The sequence below is a fragment of the Mustela putorius genome, unplaced genomic scaffold, assembly GCF_011764305.1.
Source record: "Mustela putorius furo isolate JIRA1106 unplaced genomic scaffold, ASM1176430v1.1 tig00003834_pilon_pilon_pilon, whole genome shotgun sequence".
NCBI lineage: Eukaryota > Metazoa > Chordata > Mammalia > Carnivora > Mustelidae > Mustela > Mustela putorius.
Genome location: NW_025421987.1, coordinates 31,901,910 through 31,924,605, shown reverse-complemented (window position 1 = coordinate 31,924,605; position 22,696 = coordinate 31,901,910). Strand labels below are relative to the sequence as shown.

The 22,696-nt window shown below is 35.9% G+C and overlaps 1 protein-coding gene across 10 annotated transcripts in view; it reads left to right on the top strand.

The window, feature by feature from the left end:
- CBLB (Cbl proto-oncogene B) overlaps positions 1–22,696 on the top strand; it is a 221,860-nt gene that overhangs the window by 4,142 nt on the left and 195,022 nt on the right. For all 10 annotated transcript variants that reach the window (XR_006609071.1, XM_004769108.3, XM_045088294.1 and 7 more), the window contains exon 3: positions 10,377–10,627. Coding sequence is in view for 9 of the 10 variants with exons in the window: in XM_004769108.3 (XP_004769165.1) it covers positions 10,377–10,627 (251 nt within the window). In the remaining variant the exon portion in view is untranslated. The remainder of the gene's footprint in view (positions 1–10,376; positions 10,628–22,696) is intronic.

Sequence of the window (22,696 nt, the reverse complement as noted above, 5' to 3'; positions counted from 1 at the left end):
TCTTGACCAATCACCTAACTGTTTTATAAACGAACAGCAATAGCCTGAGTTTAGCTTGTGAATAACAGAAAAGAGTAACTTTCAAGTCCTACTGGTAGTTACGTGATGGGCAGGGTTAGGTGTTTAGTTAGCACGTTTTTCTTTGGGAAGCCTCTTCAGCAAGGACAGATCTTAGAAGGATAAATATGAAATGAACTTTTAAGTCCAGTATGTTGCAGCTACCTACTAAATCAAAGAACATTTTACAGTGGATATTTTGCAGTCCCAGACTGTAGTAGAAATTTCCAGGAAGTGTGTAGTTTTACCATTCCCTGGCATCTAGAATTTAAAACAGTCAATTGAGACTCCAGTTCCAACTAATTGTTATGTTTTCAGAGGGCAGACTTCTAGATACGGTCACTGAGAGTAGGAGAGAGTCATTACTCAGTTGGTTTGTGTGTGTGTGTGTGTGTGTGTGAGAGAGAGAGAGAGAGAGAGAGAGAGATAAAGTATTCTGTAACCCAAAATCAGTTTATTGAGAAAAAGGATTTAGCATATCGCAAAGCCTCCCATTTAGACATATTTTCTGGCCTTGGCTCTATGTGTCAGTTTAAGTCAATAGCTAACCCCAAACTCTTCTGGTCCCTGGAAATCTTATACAGTGACAGAGGTATTACTCATGAATATATATCCAGGTTCAGATGTACCTGAAATATGGAATCTATTCCAAAGCTATTACAGAGATGGGTTTGTTTTTTTTAAAGATTTTATTTACTTATTTGACAGAGATCACAAGGAGGCAGAGAGGCAGGCAGAGAGAGAGGAGGAAGCAGGCTCCCTGCCGAGCAGAGAACCTGATGTGGGACTCGATTCCAGGACCCTGAGACCATGACCTGAGCTGAAGGCAGAGGCTTAACCCACTGAGCCACCCAGGCTCCCCAGAGATGGGTTTCTCAAACACTTAACATTTATTGAGGGCCTACTATGTTCCTACTAAGTGCTTGTTATTAGGGATACAAAGCTAGGTTAGATGTATAATTTGGCCTCTGATGTGTCAAGGAACTCAGACACTGACATCACAGCGAGGCATATAAATGGTAATCTATTATTTATATTATATTATATTTATTAGGTAATTGCCATGTAGTATGGACAAGGCTGTAATACAGACCTGTGGGAAGTACAGTGGGGGCAAAGTGAAGAAGAACCTCCTTGTGTTTTGGCTGCTGCTCAGACAGTTGCCTGTCTGGATTCTGCTGGCCACTGTCCTTAGGAACAGCGTTATTGTACTCTTGTTGGAAATGCTGAGGTGAGGGTAAGGAAATGATTGCTAATCAGTATGGGAGAAATGATAATTTATTAATGTGAGGTTCCTGAGCCTGGTTTTCATAAGCGCCTTAGCCAGGTGATGGAAAGTGGAAGGAACAGTTTTCCATCTAATAGATACTAAATGTACTGAGCTTACATGGATGTTCAGGAAATTAGAAAAGAATTAATTGATACCGAAGAGCAAAGCAGCTTGAGTACCTGCCTACGTTTTGTCTTGTTGTCCTTGTCATTTATTTGAAATTACATTATTGAAAGACTTTTAAAAGCATTTAAAAAGTGATGATGCCAAATAGCCTTTTCCTGCCTTTTCCCCTCAGTACACTCAGTACATTTGTCAAGCTGGAGTGTAATTCATTCTCCATCTTTATACTTTTACTGCAACTATAATTTATTTTAAAGGTTGTCAATCAGAGATGCTTGGAATATATGCAGCTATTTTAACAAATAATAGTCGATATTCTTTTCTAAGATGAATTCCTTATACCTCTGAAAAATATTATATGTGGGATAAAGCATAGGCTTTGGATGCCTCTTGTTTATGTTTGTTGGATTTATGTTTGTTTATGTTTGTTGGGTTTGTTGCGATATCACTATCCTTGGGCCCTTGGAATAGGGAATATCATTTATTTGAATCATTCTTCATGTATTTCCTTTTCTTTAGTGAAGTTCTTCCATGTTAGCAGAATCATGGGCACTTTTAGACTTGGGTAGATGATAACACATTAAGTGTCTGAACAGTTTTGCTTAATACTGAGATTTTGAGCTCTTGTGCTTGGCTAAGTGGAGTGATTCCAAAGTTAGCTCCTTTCCCCTTTTAGGGAAAATTTTTTATAAAATAAAAGATTAAAAGAATCCTACCAAGTTATCTTGGTTTATCCTTGTGACTTAGGACACGCATTTAACAGAAGCCTTAATAAGTTTGTCATCTTTTCAACTCTCATAAAATCTTTACCATTCAGGTTTTAAATCAACTCTTCTTCAAAGCTGCTTTATACGCTATCTATTGATTTCACCATTCATTTATCAAATTCCATCTGGAAAGATAGAGGTTTGTAAACACCCATTCCATTCTATGTAGTAGAGTGTGTTCTGCATACTCTAGAATGCGATAAGGCTGTAATGGGATATAAATAAAGTGCTGTGACGTAGGATATGGTTGGGGAGGATATGCTTGTGGGGGCTGAGGGGTTGATCAGGAATGCAGCTGGTAGGGGTGTTATCCAGCTACTCTTTCAAGGATGTTTTGGATTCCACTGAGGTGTAGTATACAACAGGCTGAAGGAATGTGGGTAGAGGGAGATTGTTGAGAAGTTAAGTTAGAGAAAGATGAAGACGATTTCTGCTCTTTCAAGGAGTTTGGACTTTATTTGGTAGAAGAGAAGTGTTATTATCTTTGAGTAGAGTGTGAAAAACAGCCAAGGCTGTGCTGTGGTCGATTATTCTCTTGACTCTACAAAGCATAGATTAAGAGAAAAGAAACTTTAAAGTAGGAGTAGTGATCAAGAAGAATTAAAACAGGCTGGGCAAGAAATAATGAAGGGCTGAACTGAGGGCTGAACTCCAATTGAGAGTCAATTTAGCAAGTGTAGATTCAAATGCGGGAGGCTTTTTTTTTTTTTTTTTTAAGATTTTGTTTATTTATTTGATGCAGAGAGACACAGTGAGAGAGAGAACACAAGCAGGAGGGGGAGTGGGAAAGGGAGAAGCAGGCTTCATGTGGGGCTTGATCCCAGGACTCTGGAATCAGGACTAGAGAGGAAGGCAGACACTTAACAACCAAGGCATGAAGGCGCCCTGTGGGGGGCATTTTGGAGGTAAAATTTACAGGTGCGGGTGACCCTTTAGAGATAGAGGATGAAAGAGATGGTGAAGTGAAAGTGACTCGAGGTTTTTAGCCTGAAGGCGGTGATGCTTTAAATGAGATAAGGAACATAGTAAGAAAAAGAGGAAGCTTGGGAGCTGGTGCATAAGTTTGTTTTGGGCCATGTTGAGTTTGACATGCCAGAGCGAAATCCATTTTGAAATCAGAAAGTTGAATGTGCAGTTAAAGAGAGAAGTTGAAACTGAGGACATATGTTTGTTAGATATGCCCACAGAGGTAGTATTTCAAGCTGTAGACCAGTAAGAGATTTGCAATGTAGAGTAGAAGATGGGAGTTAGAGAAAAAGTCAGAGATTGGCATTTTGTCTGTGTATGGGGTTGTAGTTATAATTAGATTGCAGAGAAGGAGAGAGAATCCTGCAAAAAACAGCGATGCGAGAGGTAGGAAAAGAATTAGGGCAGATTGATTTCTTGGGTAGAGACAGCTTCAATTAAGGAGATAGTTTCCAATTCTCAGAAAACCAAATTCAAGTCCAAGTGGAGAAAAGCAAGCAGGATGAAAATTTAAGAAGTCACTGAATTTCATGAAGAGAGGCCAATCGTTGACCTTTCAGAATAGTTTCATTTACGTGATGGGGCTAGATTAAAAAGAATGTGTGGGTAACTTAACAGTTGTTCTGTAAGTGACAACTGGTGAAAAGGAAGAAAGTTCTGAGAGATAGCTTGAGGGTTTGAGCGGAGCATAACTTTGTGTGTGTGTGGAGAGGTGTATAGATTGAGGAGAGAGGTATGTAGATAGGGAGTGATTTAAAATGTAAAGGTAGAAGAAGTAATTAATAAAGTGTCATCCTAGATTACAATGTGGGAGTAAAAGGCTAAGTACAAGTTGAAGAGTAAACCTTGGTAGATAACTAATTGCTACTTATATAAGAGGGAAGTAAGAAAATCTACAGTTTTGAGAGAATTTGTAAATTTTATTTTGGGTTGTAAGGAAGTGATTTAAGGAATAACATTTATAATGTTCAAACCACGTCTTAAAATTGTATATTGTAGAATAAACAATATACATTTTAATCAGTCTTCTAGCAGTTAAGTGGGCAAATAAGTAAAACATGGAGATGGAAGTAAGTTCTTATCCTGTGTATTTAGCTCATTTTAGAAACATGCTGTGACTTAAATGATGTCAGGATACTATTTTTATCTACTCTGCTTGGGCATATGGGGAAGTTGGTTTTTTGTTGTCATTGCTTTTGTTATTGTTTAGCATTTTTTAATTGCTGATATTTTCCGAGTAATGAAGGAAGCATTTTGAATATAACTGACCAAATTTTTAGCACTTTAACATACAAATATTTAAATAATTGTTAAGCTCACTTATGCTATCTTCCAATAGCAATGAACAAAAATAGTTATTAAACTAAATGTTCTGCCTGTTCAGATACTGCATCAGCTGAGTACTGCTGATTATTAATTCCGTATCAGGAGTACCAGCCTGGGCTTATTACCGTTTGCTGCTTTCCTGCGCAAAACACTCCAGACTTTTACAGAGCTGCAGGTAGTATGAAGAACTTCAGGAGCTGAAAGAACTCTTAGCCATCCGCAACAGAGCCCTTGGTCTGATTCTCATATGTTGGCAAAATCTGCAGTTTACCATGATGTGGTATAATATAAAATACAGAAGGAAAAGATGTACTAAGAAGGACTGAGTACCAGCTGTGTGCTACGTACCGTGCAGGTCACTTTACATTTCCTCTTCTGAGAATCATAACATCCTGAGTTTTCTGGAAGAAGAAACTGGCCCACTGTTGGAAAACTAATAAATGGTAGCACCAAATCTTAGGTTTGATTGACTCTAGCATCTGTGTTCATAGTATGAAGATTCAAGTACTCCATTCCATGAAATAATATGATTCTTCCTCTTCCCATGAGAAGGAAATCAAAAGGCTCTTTACCTTCTAATATTTGATATGATCAAATTCTTCTTGAAACTTTGTACTCACTTAGGTTTATTCACTATAGGTATGGTTTTCCTATTTGTAGTATTCTCTTCTGAGAAGTTCTTTGTTCCTTTCCTCCTTCTACACCTTCTTTCCGCCATCAAGTATTTATTTTGCATCTACCATATGCAAAATTCTACACTAGGTGAAGGAAACAGACAAGTAAGAGATAAGTCTCCACTTTTGTTATTGTTTAGCATTTTTTAATTGCAGTTTTCATTTGGAAGGAAAATAGTGAACAAATGAACACACAATTGATATGAACACACAACTGAAAATTGATATTTTAATTATAGCTAGTCAGTTATTTAATGATGCTTATATTTAAAGACAGATTTTAAAGAAAGCTTCATTGAAAACCATAAATAATTTGGTAGTTGGCCCAAATCCTACCTTAATTAATATATCAGATTCATAACCAATTTTATATGCTAACCTTGTTTTGCCCAATTAATATTTTATGTAGAAAGAATTTTATATTATTTTTATACTCTTTACATTTTATACTGTATACATGTACATTCTTTTATGTACTTAAGATGATTTGCTAAATTAAGATGAGAAGAATTCAAAGAACTCACGGATACTTTTTTATCATAATAATATCCTTTGTGTAATTTCAATAAGGAACCTCTTAAAACATTTACATGAAGAGAACAGACAAGGGATTCTTTCAAGCTTTTCATACTGTTGTTAAAAATGGGGTATTTCACTTCGTGGGTACATTGCTTGATTTAATATAACTGCATCGTCCATGAAGTGAGGTGTGCTTTATAATGAAAGTCTGTTACAGTCTAGGCACAATTCCTTACTGTTGAAGTTTCCATTTGCTTCAGTAGAATTTCTTTCATACATTTCAGGGGCTGGGGTGAACCTAAGAAATATGTTAGCTGACCTAATACCTCTTTGTTAACTTTTGACTAGAAGTTTTAATTAAGGCACAGCGGGGAAAATCTTTAAATACAGGAGTGTTCCAAGAATAATTAATGGCTTTGAAAATTGTTACAGCACTCACAAATCCTGTGTTTATATTTGTGCCTTTGCTTTGATATAGTCAAATATATATTTAATGTATGTGAATATATAGTATTTATAGTATATGTATAGATTAGACACATATTTTTATGTGTGTGAAATGGTAAAGACATGTATAGAGAGGCCCCTTTAAAGATCTCTAAATAAATTTAAACAAATACAACAGGCAATTGCATAGTGTTAAGGAGAGAGTGCCTGACTTTCAACTCTAGACAGAAGGGTTTTGAGCAGTAAACTCAGCCATGTTCCATGTCTGTGTTTTAGTATTGTTCTGTCAAAAGGAGAGGGTATTGGTCATTGTGATTTCCAAGGTTCTCTTTAGCTCTAAAATCCTTTGACTCAATGACTGTAATGGAATTTGTAGCCTAATTCAGTACTAAGTGTTTTGCCTTTTAGTTCAAGAGTGAAGAGTAACCCTGCTAATGAACCAATCCTTTTATGCACTAGTCGATGCCCTAAAAAGTTTGTTATTGTATAAAATGACTGGAGATTTGTTCTTTTTAAAGCTCTTCTGTGTTAGGAACCGCTTGCATTCTAGGGAGCAACTTAGATATTTCTAGATGACATCTAAGTCATTTGAATCTGAACTCGAACCTTGTGGTGAGCTTGATTTTTCTCCTTAACATACTGTTTTTAGAAAAGCAATTTTTCTTTCTCTGGCTTTCGCAGTTCCTTGCACATAGCAGGGACTCAATAAATATTTATTGACTTGAATTTGACCTGCTTAGAAGTCAGTCCTGGTGTAGAGTTACTCGTTTTTGGCAGGAGCTGTCATAAATCACAGAGTTTAATACTAATCCAACTGATAAACTCTACACTCAGCAGCATATCATAGTTCAGCTTGTATGTTACACTCTCCTGAAGGCAGATTTAGAAAACTGTGTGGCCTATAGGAGCCCTGATGAATGGAATCTAGCCCATTTGAAATCTGCCTGTGCTACTCACCTGCAGGCTCCCTGTGCCTTCACCTCTTAGAATGACTGCATTGACTCCTTCCTTTCTGCTCTACTTTCTGGTACCTCACAAGCCTTTGCCTACCCTTTTGCCTGGAATATTCCTTTTGCAAATGTAGGTATGCCTTTTTTGATACTCATGGCAAGTTATGAGTGAGCTGCTGCTTTTCTCCTCCAGCACTTTGTACTCTCCTCCATTAAAGCCCTTAACGTGTCCTGTAATTCTTTTTTAAGCCATCTGTCTTTTTCACTGGAAGACTCCTTGAGGACAGGTCTGTGATTTATTTCATTATGAATTCCCTAGGGCCTGAAACAATGCCTGACACATAAACATTTTAGAATTAACAAATGGGTCCTGAAGTTCATGGAAATTTGCAAATGGTGTAAAAATAAAAATGTAAATGAGGTTAGGCAGGGATCATTAATTATATGCCTAATTCTAATTAAGTTGCGATATAGTTAGAAAGAAGATCAGCCTGAGATTCAGAAGATGCAGGCTCTTGTGTTAGATTAATGATTTTTTAATAGTCCCTTAATCTTTGTAGTTCTTCGTTTCTTTATCTGAAAATGAATGAATTGGACAGGATCTTTCCAAAGATCCCTTAGAGCAAGAATTACATTGCTCCTAAGTTAATTAGAGAGAACTAGGCCTCTTCTGCCAGACTCCTTGAGGCAGGAAGTATGTTCTAGTCATCTATAATTTCCTGGCAGTAAGCTCAGTACCTGGTATATGGTAGTTATGCAAACAATTGTACCAAATAAAGCAATAAATGCCCAGATAGAATTACAATTTAAATAAAGCAAATGAGAAAAAGCTCACATAGAGAATAGTAAATTAAAAATCTGTAACACTTCAAATAATCTGTTAAAGAACATTTACTTGGAATGTCTAAAGAAAATACCTGAGAGAATTTTTTTTATCAGTTAAATGTTCACCAGTAGACGAAATTAATTTGAAATTGCCTAGTCTCCTAACTCCAAGTTAATCATTTATCAATCTTTGACATGTTGTCCCAAGTTTTATGTTGCTGAGATTAAACTGTGCCTGCTGTAGGTTGTGGCTGGTGATATTTTTGAAATTTGTATATACTTGTGATGCTATCTTACAGTTTTAAGAATTGAAAAACTATATCTTGTTTGGATTTGTCAAATCATTGACATATTTGAGACTTCATCAGTCTTTAGGGCAGAATGAGCTTCTCTGATTATATCAAAGTCCCAAAAGGAGAAAGAAGGTAAAAAGTTTTATTAACCCCTTTAACTATACTTTTCTTGTGATTTGGTGTTATTTAATTAATTATATGGCATCTTCCTATTAAATACTCTTATATTTAATCTTTGCTCGTGCCTTTGGATTATTGATTTGAACACTAGTATATTCAATCATGAAAATAAAGCAGTAATATAATAATATGATTTAAGTGTGTATGTGTGTGTGTGTGTGTGTGTGTGTGTGTGTGTGTATGTACTGAAGTATTCTGGAAAATCAACTAAGCCATCCATTTGTCACATCTGTACTATATGCTCGATACTTCTACATTGTATACAATAAAATAGCATGGTGGAAGATACAATGCCCTCTGTTAACGTGTGAAATGGTTGTCTTAAGGGCTGTTGCTTGATAGTTCTTTTTTTTCCCCCACACCCAAAAACTCATATGGTTATTTCTTAAAGCAAGTGTCTTAGTAAGTGTGAATACTTTTTTCATTTGTTGTTTCCTGGATTTCTTAGGTTTGTGGTTCTTGAAATTATTACTGTTCAACTGTTTTCTATTTGGCCCAGCCCTTCTGTGAGCACTCAGGGGTGAATCCATGTTTTGTTGAACTTGAAATTTGGAGGGGTCCTTTTAAAGAAAAATAATACAAAATTACAAATACAAAATTGGGTATGAAGGTGAATTTTTTAGACTGATAAATAAGACACAAGTTATAAATCTTTAAACGATAAATCCACAAACATCAGAAAAATGATCTTGACTCTGTACACTTTATACTTTTCTTCCATTGCCCTGTATGTTTCCAGTCCTGGGTACCTCTGGACACATGGAAATGACCAAATCTGACTTGGATCTTCCTGCTCCTATGCTGTGTGCTGCTCCATGGGCCTTGAAGTCTTCCTGAATCCATTCTCTTACTGTGCTTGCTGGCAGCATTTTAGCTAGCTCCAGAAGTGACTGGGCATCTCATATACCTTCTACCAAAGCCACACTCAAGTGTATCATTTCCAACTCAGATTCCCTTCAGCCAGATTTGAAAAACACCCACAGCAGGAGGTTAAGTGTGATGAAAGGGAAGTCCTACTGGAAAAAGTCAGAAACCTTAGCCAATTGTGTTTAGAGTATCTTGCTCTTGAAAGTGTTACAAAGGATACACGATGAAGGCATCAGAAGAGAACGAGCTCTTAGAGGACCATCAAGCCTGTGCTTCACGGGCTTCTCGGGAAAGCTGCCTTTATGCATGAGCGTGCGCCCTTCCACTCTGGACGCTCCTGTGCAGTGTCTAATGGTTCCATTTAAAAATTGTGTGATTGCGTGGTTCCCTAAACCCTGGTTGGAGAGGTAGGAACAAGATGGGTTAGCTGACTTTTTGCGGAAGTTACTCTTAGTTATGCTGGCAGCTATGCATGCCCCAGTGGTTGGGTGGCACCCGATGGAATGACTTAACCGTTAGGTACCACATGTTTATAGGCACGAGATATAATGTGGGGAGGTGGAAGAGACTTGTTTGGACCTGACACCCATTTACTACTTAATAACTCAGTTATTAAAATTGCACCTCTTTGTTTTATTCTCCTCAGGGTTCAGGAACAAAATACGAAAACGTTAATTAAAATCTATGAGAGGTTAGCTGGGAGTTCAGTGTAGTTGGATAATATCTAAACGTGAGACATAGGTTGCCAGCAGAAGAGGCCCATTTCCTAATTTTTACTTAAAAAAAAAGATACTATTAGTGTACGACACTTAGCACGCTATGAAGCCACGAACAACAGGATATTGTAGAAGAGAGAATGAAAACTTTAGTGGGGGAAAGTAAAGGTGTGTCATAGAAAAAAATGAATAGGAGGAGAAGAAAATTGGATTTAATTGTATCCAGAGGAATGCAGATATTTACCAGTTGTTTGTAGATTGGAGATAGTAGTTGTAAATGAAAATTTATATTGTGGAAAATGAAGAAATAGTAGTTTGATATATTTCTTAACTTTTCTGTGAAAGAAATTATTGTGGTTCCTATGAAAATGTTATTATTTTTGTCTCTTTTTTTAGGTCAGACTGTGCCAAAATCCCAAGCTTCAGTTGAAAAATAGCCCACCATATATACTTGACATTTTACCTGATACATATCAGCATTTGCGACTTATATTGAGTAAATATGATGACAACCAGAAACTTGCCCAACTCAGCGAGAATGAATATTTTAAAATCTATATTGATAGTCTAATGAAAAAGTCAAAGCGGGCAATAAGACTCTTTAAAGAAGGCAAGGAGCGGATGTATGAAGAACAGTCACAGGACAGGTAAGAATGTTTCAGCTTTTATTGTTTTTAATGGTAAGCTCATAATTTCCATGGCTTTTGGCTTCACAGCATAAATGTCACCGTATCTTTGTTTCAGAAGAAATACCGCATTTGTATATTTGCTTTTCATGTTACTTAAACCTTGTAGTTTTACTTAATTTTTTTTGTGATAATAGCTACTTCATGAGACCCTGGTTTTTCTTAAACTTTCATTTTTAGAATGGTTTTAGGTTTACAGAAAACTTACTCCAAAGTACAAAGTTCTCATCTACCGCCCTCTTAATAGTATCTTGCATGGTATGATACATTGATAAACCAATATTAATATGGTATTATTAACTAAAGCTCAGACTTTACATTAGCATTCACTCTTTCTGTGGGTTTTAACAAAATATATGACGTCATGTATCTACCATTACAGTATCATATAGAATAATTTCACTGCCTTAGAACTACCCTGTGCTCTTGCCTATTCGTTGCCCCTCTGCTCCCCCACCTCCATCCCACAACTTCTGAATCCCTGGCAACCACTTATCTTTTTACTCTCTTTATAGTTTTTCCTTTTTTAGAGTGTCATACAGTTGAAATCATATAATATGTAAATTTTTCAGACTGGCTTCTTTCCCTTGACAGTATGTGTCTAAGGTTCCCCCTTGTCTTTTGGTAGCTTGATACCTCATTTCTTTTTATCACTGAATAATACTCCATTGCATAGAGGTACCGTGGTTTGTTGATCCATTCGTCTGTTGAACGATATCATGGTTGCATCCCAATTTTTGACAGTTATATATAAAGCTGCTATAAATATTCATATGCAGGTTTTTATGTGCACATTAGCTCTCAGTTCATTTGAGTAACTACCTAGGAGCATGACTGTCTTATGGTCTTATGGTAAGCCCGTGTTTTAGCTTTGTAAAGAACCTCCTTACAGTTTTCCAAACTGGCTATACTGTTTTTGCATTCTCACCAGCAATGAATGAGAATTCCTGTTGCTCTCCATGCACCAGTGTTTGGTATTGGTGGGACTGTCTTTAAGATGCAGTCTTGACTGGATATGTGCATGTCATAGGTGTGGGTGGGAGATGACATGTGATTCTCATGGTTTGACTGTTAAGTGAGAAACTGAACAGGGATGGCAAAGACTGGAGGGATATCAACTGTATCTTCACTTTCCAGCCAGGATTCCAGACTTAGAGACTCCCCTTTAAAGTTTGTTGTCTGGCTATTTCAATGTTACATCTCATGACCTATCTTAAATCAAATGAAGAAAAGTAGTTTTCCATTTCTGGGATATTTTAAGTTTATCTAGAATATTCACTGATAGTGATAGTATATTTAGATTTCTACATTTGAAAACAAATATTAATTAAAATTCGTAATATCTTAATATAGGTTAGTTGGATTTTAGTTTAAGACACTTAATCTTTCCGGATTTTAGTTTCTTTACACATAGGATAACCTCCCAAGAAACTGCTAATCTTTCTTTCAGGTCAGAAAAGCTAGCCTCATGTAGTCTGATAAAACATAGGGTTGTATAATAGCAAATTCAGTTATCTAGGTGTATAGACTCTGAACTTGTCTGTAAATAACAGCCAAACAAATACCCAGAGTGAGTAAAACCATAAAAATCAAACATTAAAAAGTCCTTTGCCAAGATGTAAAATGGCATAAATGTTTGCTTATTTATAATTTGTTCTCTAAATTAGTGATGAACTCTATAATCATAAATGTCTACCCAATTATAACTATAGGCTCCTCATTTAATATACTTGGATCACAGTGTACACATCTTGCAGGTGGTGAATCTTTCAGTTGCCTTTTAGTTTTAAAGCTCTTAGATTCTCCAGGACTGCCAAGAGGAATGTGAATCACCACATGGTATCAGAAGCAAAGTAGAGAAATATCATAGTGATTATTTCTTCTTACAGTTCTTTCAAGAATGACCCAGGTTATGGGGAGGCCAGCTGTTTATGTTTGAAACTATATTTTTACTTTGTAGTTCTACCAGTGATTTAATAAAATCAGGTTGTTTTATGACTGTATTTATACTTCTTATTTAAATTTAGTAGCCCTGAAATTCTTTATGAACCAGCAAAAACATCCATTTAATTTCACTTATTAGGACATCAGATTAGTGAGAAGGCATTTAGTTTCTCAGTATTTTCATTGGATGTAGTCATATATGATGTGATAAGCTTGTGGCCCACTTTAATGACTTCTTTAGAAACCTAAAACATTTTCTAACCCAGTCGATGTGATTACCATTTATATATTTTGATATTTTTGGCTTTTTATGTGGGAGCATATATGAGGGAATCTCTATAAATGTTGGTTGCTTGTGGTAGATTCCCACAGATGATGATAGATTGCATAATGCTGATCGATCATGTTGAGTTGACTCTATAAATTCTGTGTTTTACGTGTCCAAGTAAATTTTGTCACTCTCCTAAATTCAACTGTAAGACAAATTTTATTAGTTTCTGTGCTGGTATAGCATATTCCTAAATGAATTTTACCGTCATCCATGTTCATTTTCTGATAGTGTTCTGTGACCAGCTCTTTTTATGTGGAACTTGCATTTGATACATGTTTAATCAGAATTCATAATAATGGACCATTCTTGCTATGCCATAACAAGGACATAGATTTTGATTTATGTTTCTTTTGGTGGTAATATGTTTTACACATTCACTTTTAGGATTTTAAATGCAAGCTGAGGCTAAAGTGTGCCATTATACATGGAACTCTGGGACCTTTTGCTCTATAGAAAATAAAAGAAACTTCTTAGAATATTCTTATGGTGGGCAACAAAGTATTCTGTTTGGTAGAATGGGCTTTATAGAACATGGATGATGCACTGATTGCTGGGAATATTATAAAGTTTTTCCATGGGGGGCCAGAGCAGCTCAATCTACTGAGCCACCCAGGTGTCCCTATAGCCTGAATTTTTAAAGCGATTTTGCAGAAATGTGACAAATATCATAAATAGAAGAATAAATGAAAAAAATATAGCAATGGCATGCAATGTATTTTTTGTGTATAGGTGGGAGGTAGAAATATAGATGGATTTATTTGCTAGTGAAATAGATATCATGGGCATTGTGAAAACTTCCTTGAGGACGGGTGGAATGATGATTTCTGGTGAGAGGCGTGCTGCATGCTTTGCTGGACTTTCACAGTGAACCTTTTCTTTAGTATCACTTCTCCCAAGGTTGGTTTTTTTTTTTTTTCCTTCTCTTCTCCCTCCTACAAACAATTGAACCTCACACTGAGTTAGTGGTCTCCAGCTGAATGCCTAAACCATTCTGAGCTGCTCTTTTTGGGAAGAGTAGTTCAGCGATTTCTGGCACACAGAAAGTTTTCGTGCATATGTATGGGGTTGAGTCTGGGGGTCACGTAGAGAAGGGAGAATTTGTAGTTTCAAGCATGGAAGAGAGGTGAAACTTTCTATCATCTGGCTTAAATTTTTAGTGGCAAGAGTCGGAATGAGTGTGAAGGTAGTTATTGCTAACAAATGTAGAATTGGCAGGACGGGGGGCCTTTCTTCAGAGATTCGGTTTCATCAGTTGACCGTTTCAATAGTGAAATTTACTCTTTCATATAAAAAGTTATGTGATAATCACCTGCTCAGCAAGGCCAGGTTTGGGACACTGTTTTAGAACACCCAGAGGGGATGACCTGAGGATACTCAGATTTTCCATTTTTCAGAGCTGCTTCAGTGAACCAGAGTGCGACAACCTATCTTCCCTCCCACACTCTGGTTTACAACCACTGAAACAAAACCAAAAGTCAACTGAGGTGGAAAAATAGCTCTGGGTTTGATGGCCTATCTGTGAAGAAAATAAAGGCTTTAAAAAAAAATTCATGCCCGAAAAGTAATACATAGATGCTGTTGTGTTATTGATGTCATTTCAAAGCCTCTGGGCCATTCCTTATGCACATGAATTGTAGAAAATCCTAGTGTGCACAGCTTGTATAATAATATGCATTCCAAGTAAGAATTTTTTTTTTAAAGTATTTCAACTTAGAAAAATTAGTCCTGGAAGATGCTAGTCTTTATTTAAAATCATTCAGGAGTATCAGGCAAAAATCTTTCTCTCTACTCACCATTTGATTGAACAAAGAAGAATGTATTACCTGCTATATTAATAAAGTGCTTTTCCCTCTACAGGACTACAAATCACTATGCTCACTACTTATACCTGTGCTATAACTTATGAGAAAGTATACTAAGAACTTTTTGGAACTGATATTTTAAAGATACATGGTTAAGTTAAAAGTTGAATCAAAAATTGTCAGCAACAACAGTAACAGGAGCAACAAAAACACAAAACTGCAAGCAAGCCTATTTAGCTTTCTTCATACCCCATATGCCAAAGTGGCTTTGGCCAAATAATAATGTATCAGTTTAGATGTTTAATTTGTATAAATGCAAATTCAGTTGATTGCATTGGTCATGGAAGTAGTCATGAAATTCCTCTGGGTTTTCAGTTTAATCGTAAAGAGATCTACCTGTATGTAAAATTTGGGCTTCACATAATAGTTTTCATTATTACTAGAATTCTCAGGTTAATGGCCTTGTTTAAAATGCCACATTAAGTTCTATGTTTTCTCATAGGCAGCTCTGTATGTTGCGAGAAGGAGATAAGGAAAGAAGTAACTTGTATGGTCTGATGCCATTTCTGCTCCAAGTGTGCTTTGTAGCCTTGGTTGGTTTCTTGAACACAATCTATGTTTTTTCAGTCTTTAAATTATTTTCTGGATGGCCACAGTATTTTTTGGTTCAGACGTTTCAACATCATCAACAAAGATGCAGTTTGTTTCAAACTAAAGGCTACTGTTGCTGTATAAGTCTATTAAATAATTTTTCAAATCCAGTAGTAGATCCTAGTAAAAATGCTGTTTTTATAATTATAATAATCCTTTTCAGGAGAATTAGTCTTAGGGAAGTTATATCTTCCATTATAAATATTTTCTACAGTATGTTTCATATATTTTATGAAATATCTATTGTTTATGCATGAGAGGGAATGGTTTATACTCTTTTAAGAAAAATCTGACATTAAAAAAAATTAACCTAGTCTTTCTGTTTCTCCTTTTTGTGTGTGTGTGTGTGTGTGAGTGTGGGTTTTTTTTGTTGTTGTTGTTGTTATCAGTGGTGGAAATTATAGTGCTTTTGCATTTCATGAGGACAAGGGACAAGGTGCAAGTAGAAAAATATGACTTCTAGATACATCAAAATAGGTTACTGATTTTTTTGAACACAAGTACTTCAGTATAAACATTTAGTTGCCGTTTAATTTTTCAACATTTGCATTTTAAGAATTTTTTTCTTTTTGATGGAAGGGGAGAGGAACTGAAAGATTTATTTTTGATATTTTAAAACAATATGTAACTTGGATTCAGAAGACAAATAGTAGTCAACCCTTTGATTAGCTGTGTCTGCCAGGTAGGAGATGGAATTTTTTTTTTTTTTTAGAAAACTTAAACATCTTCCTGAGATTGATTTATCATAAATGACTAGAAATTTTATTTAGTCTTGATAAGAATGCTTTCATTCATATTTTTAAGCATCTGAGAGATATGAATATACTTTTCTAAAGTTTGGAAATGAAGGGGCTTATTTCTTAACACAGTTGTGAAATGAGAGACCACAAGAAAGTTAGACAAATGTTTTCAGAGTTAAACAAGGGGAGTCTGTTAGAGTGGGCAGGTGAGAGCTTGAAGAATCTTTGGCTGTTAAGGACTTTATGACTTACTCCATCTATGCTGCTTTTGCAAAGTAGATACAAAGTAATTTTCTTACTGGTTTTCATGTGAGTGAAAAGCAAAAGGGGTTTTGCCAGCAATTTCTTCTTTGGAGTATATTTTTAAAATCTAAAGAGGTTATTAAATACAATTTAAAACTAAATTCATTGTTTTTTAATTTTAAATAAAATGTTTACATTTAATTCATTCTATTTTATTTATTTTTCCCTGTCCTATTTTAATATCAAGCAGCCTCTAAATAACTCCTGATTTATTAGCCTTTAAAAATTTTATTGCAATTTATTTAAGTTCCTTCCAAATCAAATGATATATACATATATTTTGATTTTATAATTGGAAAATTTTTTCTCCCTCCAGTTTAGAGTTTATTAAATGTTTACAAATTCCCGAGAGCAATAAGTATTGTATTATAAGACAGCAAGCCAGCTCACAGGACTCAAGTGAACTTGGCTTTACAGTTGAATACCTTTTATGTTTTTCCGTCTTAAGGCAGCTTATTAAAATTGATGATTTCCTTTCAGTAAATATCTGGTGACATTCAAATTTGGTAATTAAAATCCAGAAGCACTCAAGAAAGAATGCCTGTTTTTAGTTGCATAATAACAGTACTCCCAACAAAGAAGGTTGATGAATGATGTCTTTCAAGCAGCAGATTTGTTATTTAGTTAAAGACAGCTCCTTTGGCAGTTTCTTAAAAAACTAAATTGAAGTCTGTTTATAAAACAGACAAGCTGCAGTAATAATCATATAGCCTGAGGAATGCTTGGAAATCTAGCCCAAGAAGCGCCTTTTTTTTTTTTTTTTCCCCAGTAATTTAACAAAGTGGAGTTTCTAGGAATCCAAACAGATTAGCATCCAGCACTAATTGGGTAGGTCATAAAATAGTACTCATGTCTGACTATTTTGAAATAAAGTGCTTCAGAAATATTCAGTTTTCTAAATCCATTTTTAGTATTAATCTTTTGTCTCATTAAGCTGACTGTTAGAACAGGAGTTCTTGTTTGAATTTGCATTTATACACCAATTGTTTATAGATGTGCTGATTATAGCAGGATACACCTATGAGGAAATTACAGGAAGTACTCAGCAATTCAGATAATAGAGTCGAGGCTGCTTGGTTTGGTGGGACCGTTGAAGAAAAGATATATAGATTTATTACTGAACTGTGAACATGTGATCGTGTGATCCTGTGTAATCAAACATGTGTGAGTATATTAGTCTCCTAGGGTTGCCATAAAAAATTATTACAAGCTGAGTGGCTAGAACAACAGTTTCTGGTATTGAAGTCAATACTCTCACACTAATGGAGCTTAGAAGTCCAAAATGAAGGTGTCAGCATGGCTTTACTCCTTTCAGCTCTAGGGCAGAAGTTTCTAGGACCCTTTCAGTTTCATCCGCTCCAGGCTTTCCTTGCCTTCTAGCAGCACAACTTTAATTTCTGCCTCAGTTCTCACAGGGTGTTCTCATCCCTCTGCTCACGTCCCCATTTCCCTCTTCTTACAGGACGCCAGTCAGACTGGATCAGGGCGCAGCCTGATGATCACATCCTGGCTTTATTACATCCGTAAAGATCCTGTTTCCAAATAAGTTCACATTTAATATAGACTCGAGGCTAAGATTTGTTTTTTAGAGAGAGAGATGGGGTGGAGGGGCAGGGCATGTAGGGGCAGAGGGTGGGGAGAGGGAATCTCAAGCTGACTCCGCACCCAGTGCAAGCCCAACCTTGGGCTTCATCTCATAATGATCGCAACTGAGACAAAATCAGGAGTCAGGCACTCAACCGACTGAGCCACCCGGGTGCCCCAAGATTTCAGTATATGTTTTTAAGGAACACAAATCAACAGTGACCAAATAGATGGTAGTATTAAATTTATACTCAGGAGAAGAAAATGGAAACTCATTAGAGTATATGTCATGAGAAATATGGAAGACTTTTCCCTATTGAAGATAATGCCAAATAAAACTACTTAAAACATTTTTTTGAAAGACCTGTAGGTCAAATAGTTTTTTTCAGATTTATAATAAAAAGCATGGTGAATTAATTTCTTGATTAATTTTTATGCCTCTATTAAAAACATGGTGTGACTTACACTTTCATCAGTATTTTTATAAGTATTGACATAAATGAATTTATAAGTACCTTATTACAACAAACTTTCTTACTGATTTTAATGTTATCTGTCTCTCTTTAGAAATTATTGCTATAAATTTGTATATTTAATTAAAGGTTATAATATTAATAGCCCTGATTATCACTTGATTAGGAATCCCTGTTTTACTCTTTTGTTTTGTGATAAAAACTCTGGAGTATTAATTAAAATAGTTGATTATGACTTACATCATCATTAAATCTGTTTACAAAGTTTTCTGTATTGCAAATTAAAAAAAAAAGAGGTGCGAGGTGTGCTCTATGTTGGCATAGAGAGGGCTACACTTCACATCCACTTTGTGTCTTTAATATGAAGATACAGAGTTTTGTAAGTATGGATTTCAAATTAAGATTTTGGGGAATCAATTCAAGGATCTTAGCTTAAACAAGAATAATTGTTTCTACAAGTGGCATGTTGAATAGGCCAGGGGTCAGCAAACTATAAAACTAGATAGTAAATATTTTACATTTTGCCACATGATCTCTAGCAACTACTCAGCTATGCCTTTATAGTAGGAAAGCAGACATAGACCATATGTAAATAAATCGGCATGGCTATGTTCTAATAAAACTTTATTTATAAAAGCATGTGGTAGACTAAATTGGCTGTGGGCTGTAGTTTGCCAGTTCTTGGCCCAAAGTATTAAACACATTTTTGGGCAGTAAAATTTTGAAAATGTTTTTTCAACATAACCAAATATGTAAGTTGTATGAATTAAGAATGTGTTTGCCTAAAAGTAACAAAACCTGACCAACAGTAGTTTATGAGTGTGGGGATATATTTTTCTCAACAATGCTGTCACAGACCCAAGGTCTTTCTAACTTTGTAATCTCCTTCCTTAGTTAGGTTTGTCCTCATTCTAGTCACTTCATGGTTGTAAAATTTCTGCTGTGGTTTCATCTTTGTTAAGGCTAGACAGGAAAGAAGGGCAGGGCAGCACCACATATATCTGTCCTCCCTTTATCATAGATCGAAAAGCTGCTGGGAAGCTTTCCACCTGACTTGCTCCTTCTGGCAGATTTCTCTCAGGCCTTTTTAGGCCTCCGAGTCTCCCCTTGCTACAGAGGTGGCTGGTCTCTTGATATTTTTAAATAGCAGCATTCTTTCATATTAGTGAAAGCCAAGGGAGAAAAGGATTGGGAAAGGGTGTTCAGTCAGTCTGCAGTATCTGCTGAAAGAGACAACTCAGCATCCATGGACATAATTAATTTATACATACTTTATAGTGTAACTTGACTTCGGGACTTATTTCTTTAAAATTATGTTGTCAGGAACTAATTTTGAAGGTAATCAGCCTCACCTCATAAATGCTGACAAAGGCCCAAGAATGGTTGGAGAAAAATGACTTTTTAGTAGTCATAGTTATAGCATTAGGCAGACTATCACCATTTGTGCAGGTCCCCGACTCCCATCTCCTACAGGGGCATATAAAGGGGCAGGTGACAATTGTCCATCCGGTGGGTTGCATTAAGAAAGAACCCTGAGCTTGAAGAACCTGGGTCTTTTACAATAGGAGGTAAACTGGCCTAACCGTTGCACTAGAAGGAGACATTGGATATTAAGTCTTGTTTTTGTTCCAGAAGGAGACACTGTTGCTATCATCCAAGGCTGTTTGCCATATAAATGTTTCTGAAAGGATAGTCCCAACCAAAGGATGTCAGTATCTGTGATCAAAATACATGCAGACATGTGAGAGACCCATGGAGAATTTTATCTCAAGAATATATGTTCATTTCTTTCCTAGAAACCATAATTGTGTCATAAGTTATAAAATTTGAATCTCACTTAAGAATATTATGCTACTATTTCAGATTGTTAGTAAGATCAAAATATTGGGTTCTGCCATATGTAATAATTTATGTTTTATGAAATATCAAATATTTTAAGAATCTCATATATGAAATAATTGTGACATCTGGAAACAATATTGAAAACTTTTTAGAATGACCTTTTTCTATTCTTAATAGCTTTGTAGGAAAATACTATTTAAAAATAAAACAAGGAACAAATTTCTAAGTTTCTTCTCAAACTCATTATCCTATAAAAGAAAACCATTTTTTCATTTTTCATTGAGTAGTACCTCTTTTAAACTTCGATTACTATAAACTTAGGTTTAGACACAAATAATTGAAAGCAAATACTTTGCTTTAGTGGTAAGGAAGATTGAAATTATGTTTTAGAAGGAATATGTTATTTATCTTTGTCATCAATGACTGTACCTCAGAGATGAGTAGTTAGTATTCCAATTCCCTTTTCTATCTGGAGAAGCTAACTTGTTTGGAGGTTACATGACTTGATGAAAATTGTATATATTTACATGTGATGTATTCTTTTGTTTTTTTAACATGTGATGTATTTCTTTTCTTTCTTTTTTTTTTTTTTTAAAGATTTTATTTATTTATCAGAGAGGGAGATGGGGAGAGAGCGAGCACAGGCAGACAGAATGGCAGGCAGAGGCAGAGGGAGAAGCAGGCTCCCTGCTGAGCAAGGAGCCTGATGTGGGACTCAATCCCAGGATGCTGGGATCATGACCTGAGCCGAAGGCAGCTGCTTAACCAATTGAGCCACCCAGACGTCCCACATGTGATGTATTTCTAAATGATGTCTTATTACCAAGTTGGCATGAGTGAATCTGCAGCTGTTGGCATCCGAAGGGTATCAGCATTGCAAACCTTTGCACCTTTGTTTCAGGAGAACTCATTTGAACAATTAGCACATTTTATATTTGTGAAAATGAGCTGTTCTCTCATCTTCATTAAACCAGTATTAATCCTGTATGTGAAATGGTCAGTAAATGTGACTTTTACTTTAATAAGACTGCTTATATTTGTTAGTTAAATTCAGGATTGTGTATTTAAAGCTTCATTTCACATGCTTGTGTGTGTGTGTGTGTGTGTGTGTGTGTGTGAGAGAGAGAGAGAGAGAGAGAAAATGAGGAATGTTGCTTGAGAGAGAAAAAAGTGCTGCCAGTGACTTTTTATGCTTTTAGTTTTTCTAGATGAGCAAAGTATTTTTTTTTCCTTTAGGGAAATTGGAAAATTTACCTCATTTTTTTCTGAAAATAAATTGTTAGCTCATTTTATAGATGCTGCACATACTTCAGTTATATTTGTATAAAGCAGCTGAAGTTTAAAGTTGGTAATTTATCACATTACTTTTTTCCACTTTATCAGTATTTGGTCAACTATAGCCTGCGGCTCAAATCTAGTCCTTTTTTCTTTCTGTAAATAAGATTTCAGGAGTACGTGGACATATCCATTCTGTGGCTACAATGGCAGAAGTGGGTAGCTGCCACAGAGAATATATGGCTCACAGAGCTGAAAAATTTATTATGTGGGTCTTCAATGAGAATGTTTATTGACCTCTGCACGACTGATATAAATCACCTATGACATCTTACAAACTTGACATTTTTTAAAGGAAACATTTTCTTCACTTTTTCTTTTTTCCGCATTTCTGCCCATAATGCTTTATGAACTGCTGGCCATTGTGGTCTTGTAAGGGTAATAAAATAATAATTGCAGGTCTTCGGTAATTGAGGGCTAACATTCTTAGAGACTCCCCATCACCTATCTTGTGTCAGTATTCTGAGGTGTGTAATTTAAAAGTGCATAAAATTTAAACTTTTCTTTTTTTAAAAACACAAGATATGTCACTAATGTGTTTGGCAGTGATCTATCTAGTAATTTCCTAGAGTCCATGGACCAGGTGATGTGTCCTAATCTTCCAGAATGATAAAGTGCAGGTCCTTGACTTCGGACAGTACCTCTGTCCTTACCAGCTGGCATCTGAGTGTCCACATTTTTTAAAAGTGCCCTTGCTACTTCTGATGTCGTGCTTGTTCCCTGACTCTCCCTGAATGAAAGTATGTCACCTTCAGTGTGCGGTTACCAGTGCCTCCTGGGAGGACACAGGGGACGAGGATCCTGGGTCTGACAGGGCTCTTTGCCCATCACTATACTTCCTTTATCACCGCTGCAGGGCTCCACTCCAAGCCGTATGTCATTCTGAAGGGTCCCAGGAGAGAGAAGTTTGGTAAAGTCTTTGAAGGAATTTATTGGAAAGAAGGATTGAAATTATCTTTTTACATTATTTTCAGATTGGCCAGTTCACTACCCTGAGAATCTACCTTGGCATGCCAACTCTGTAT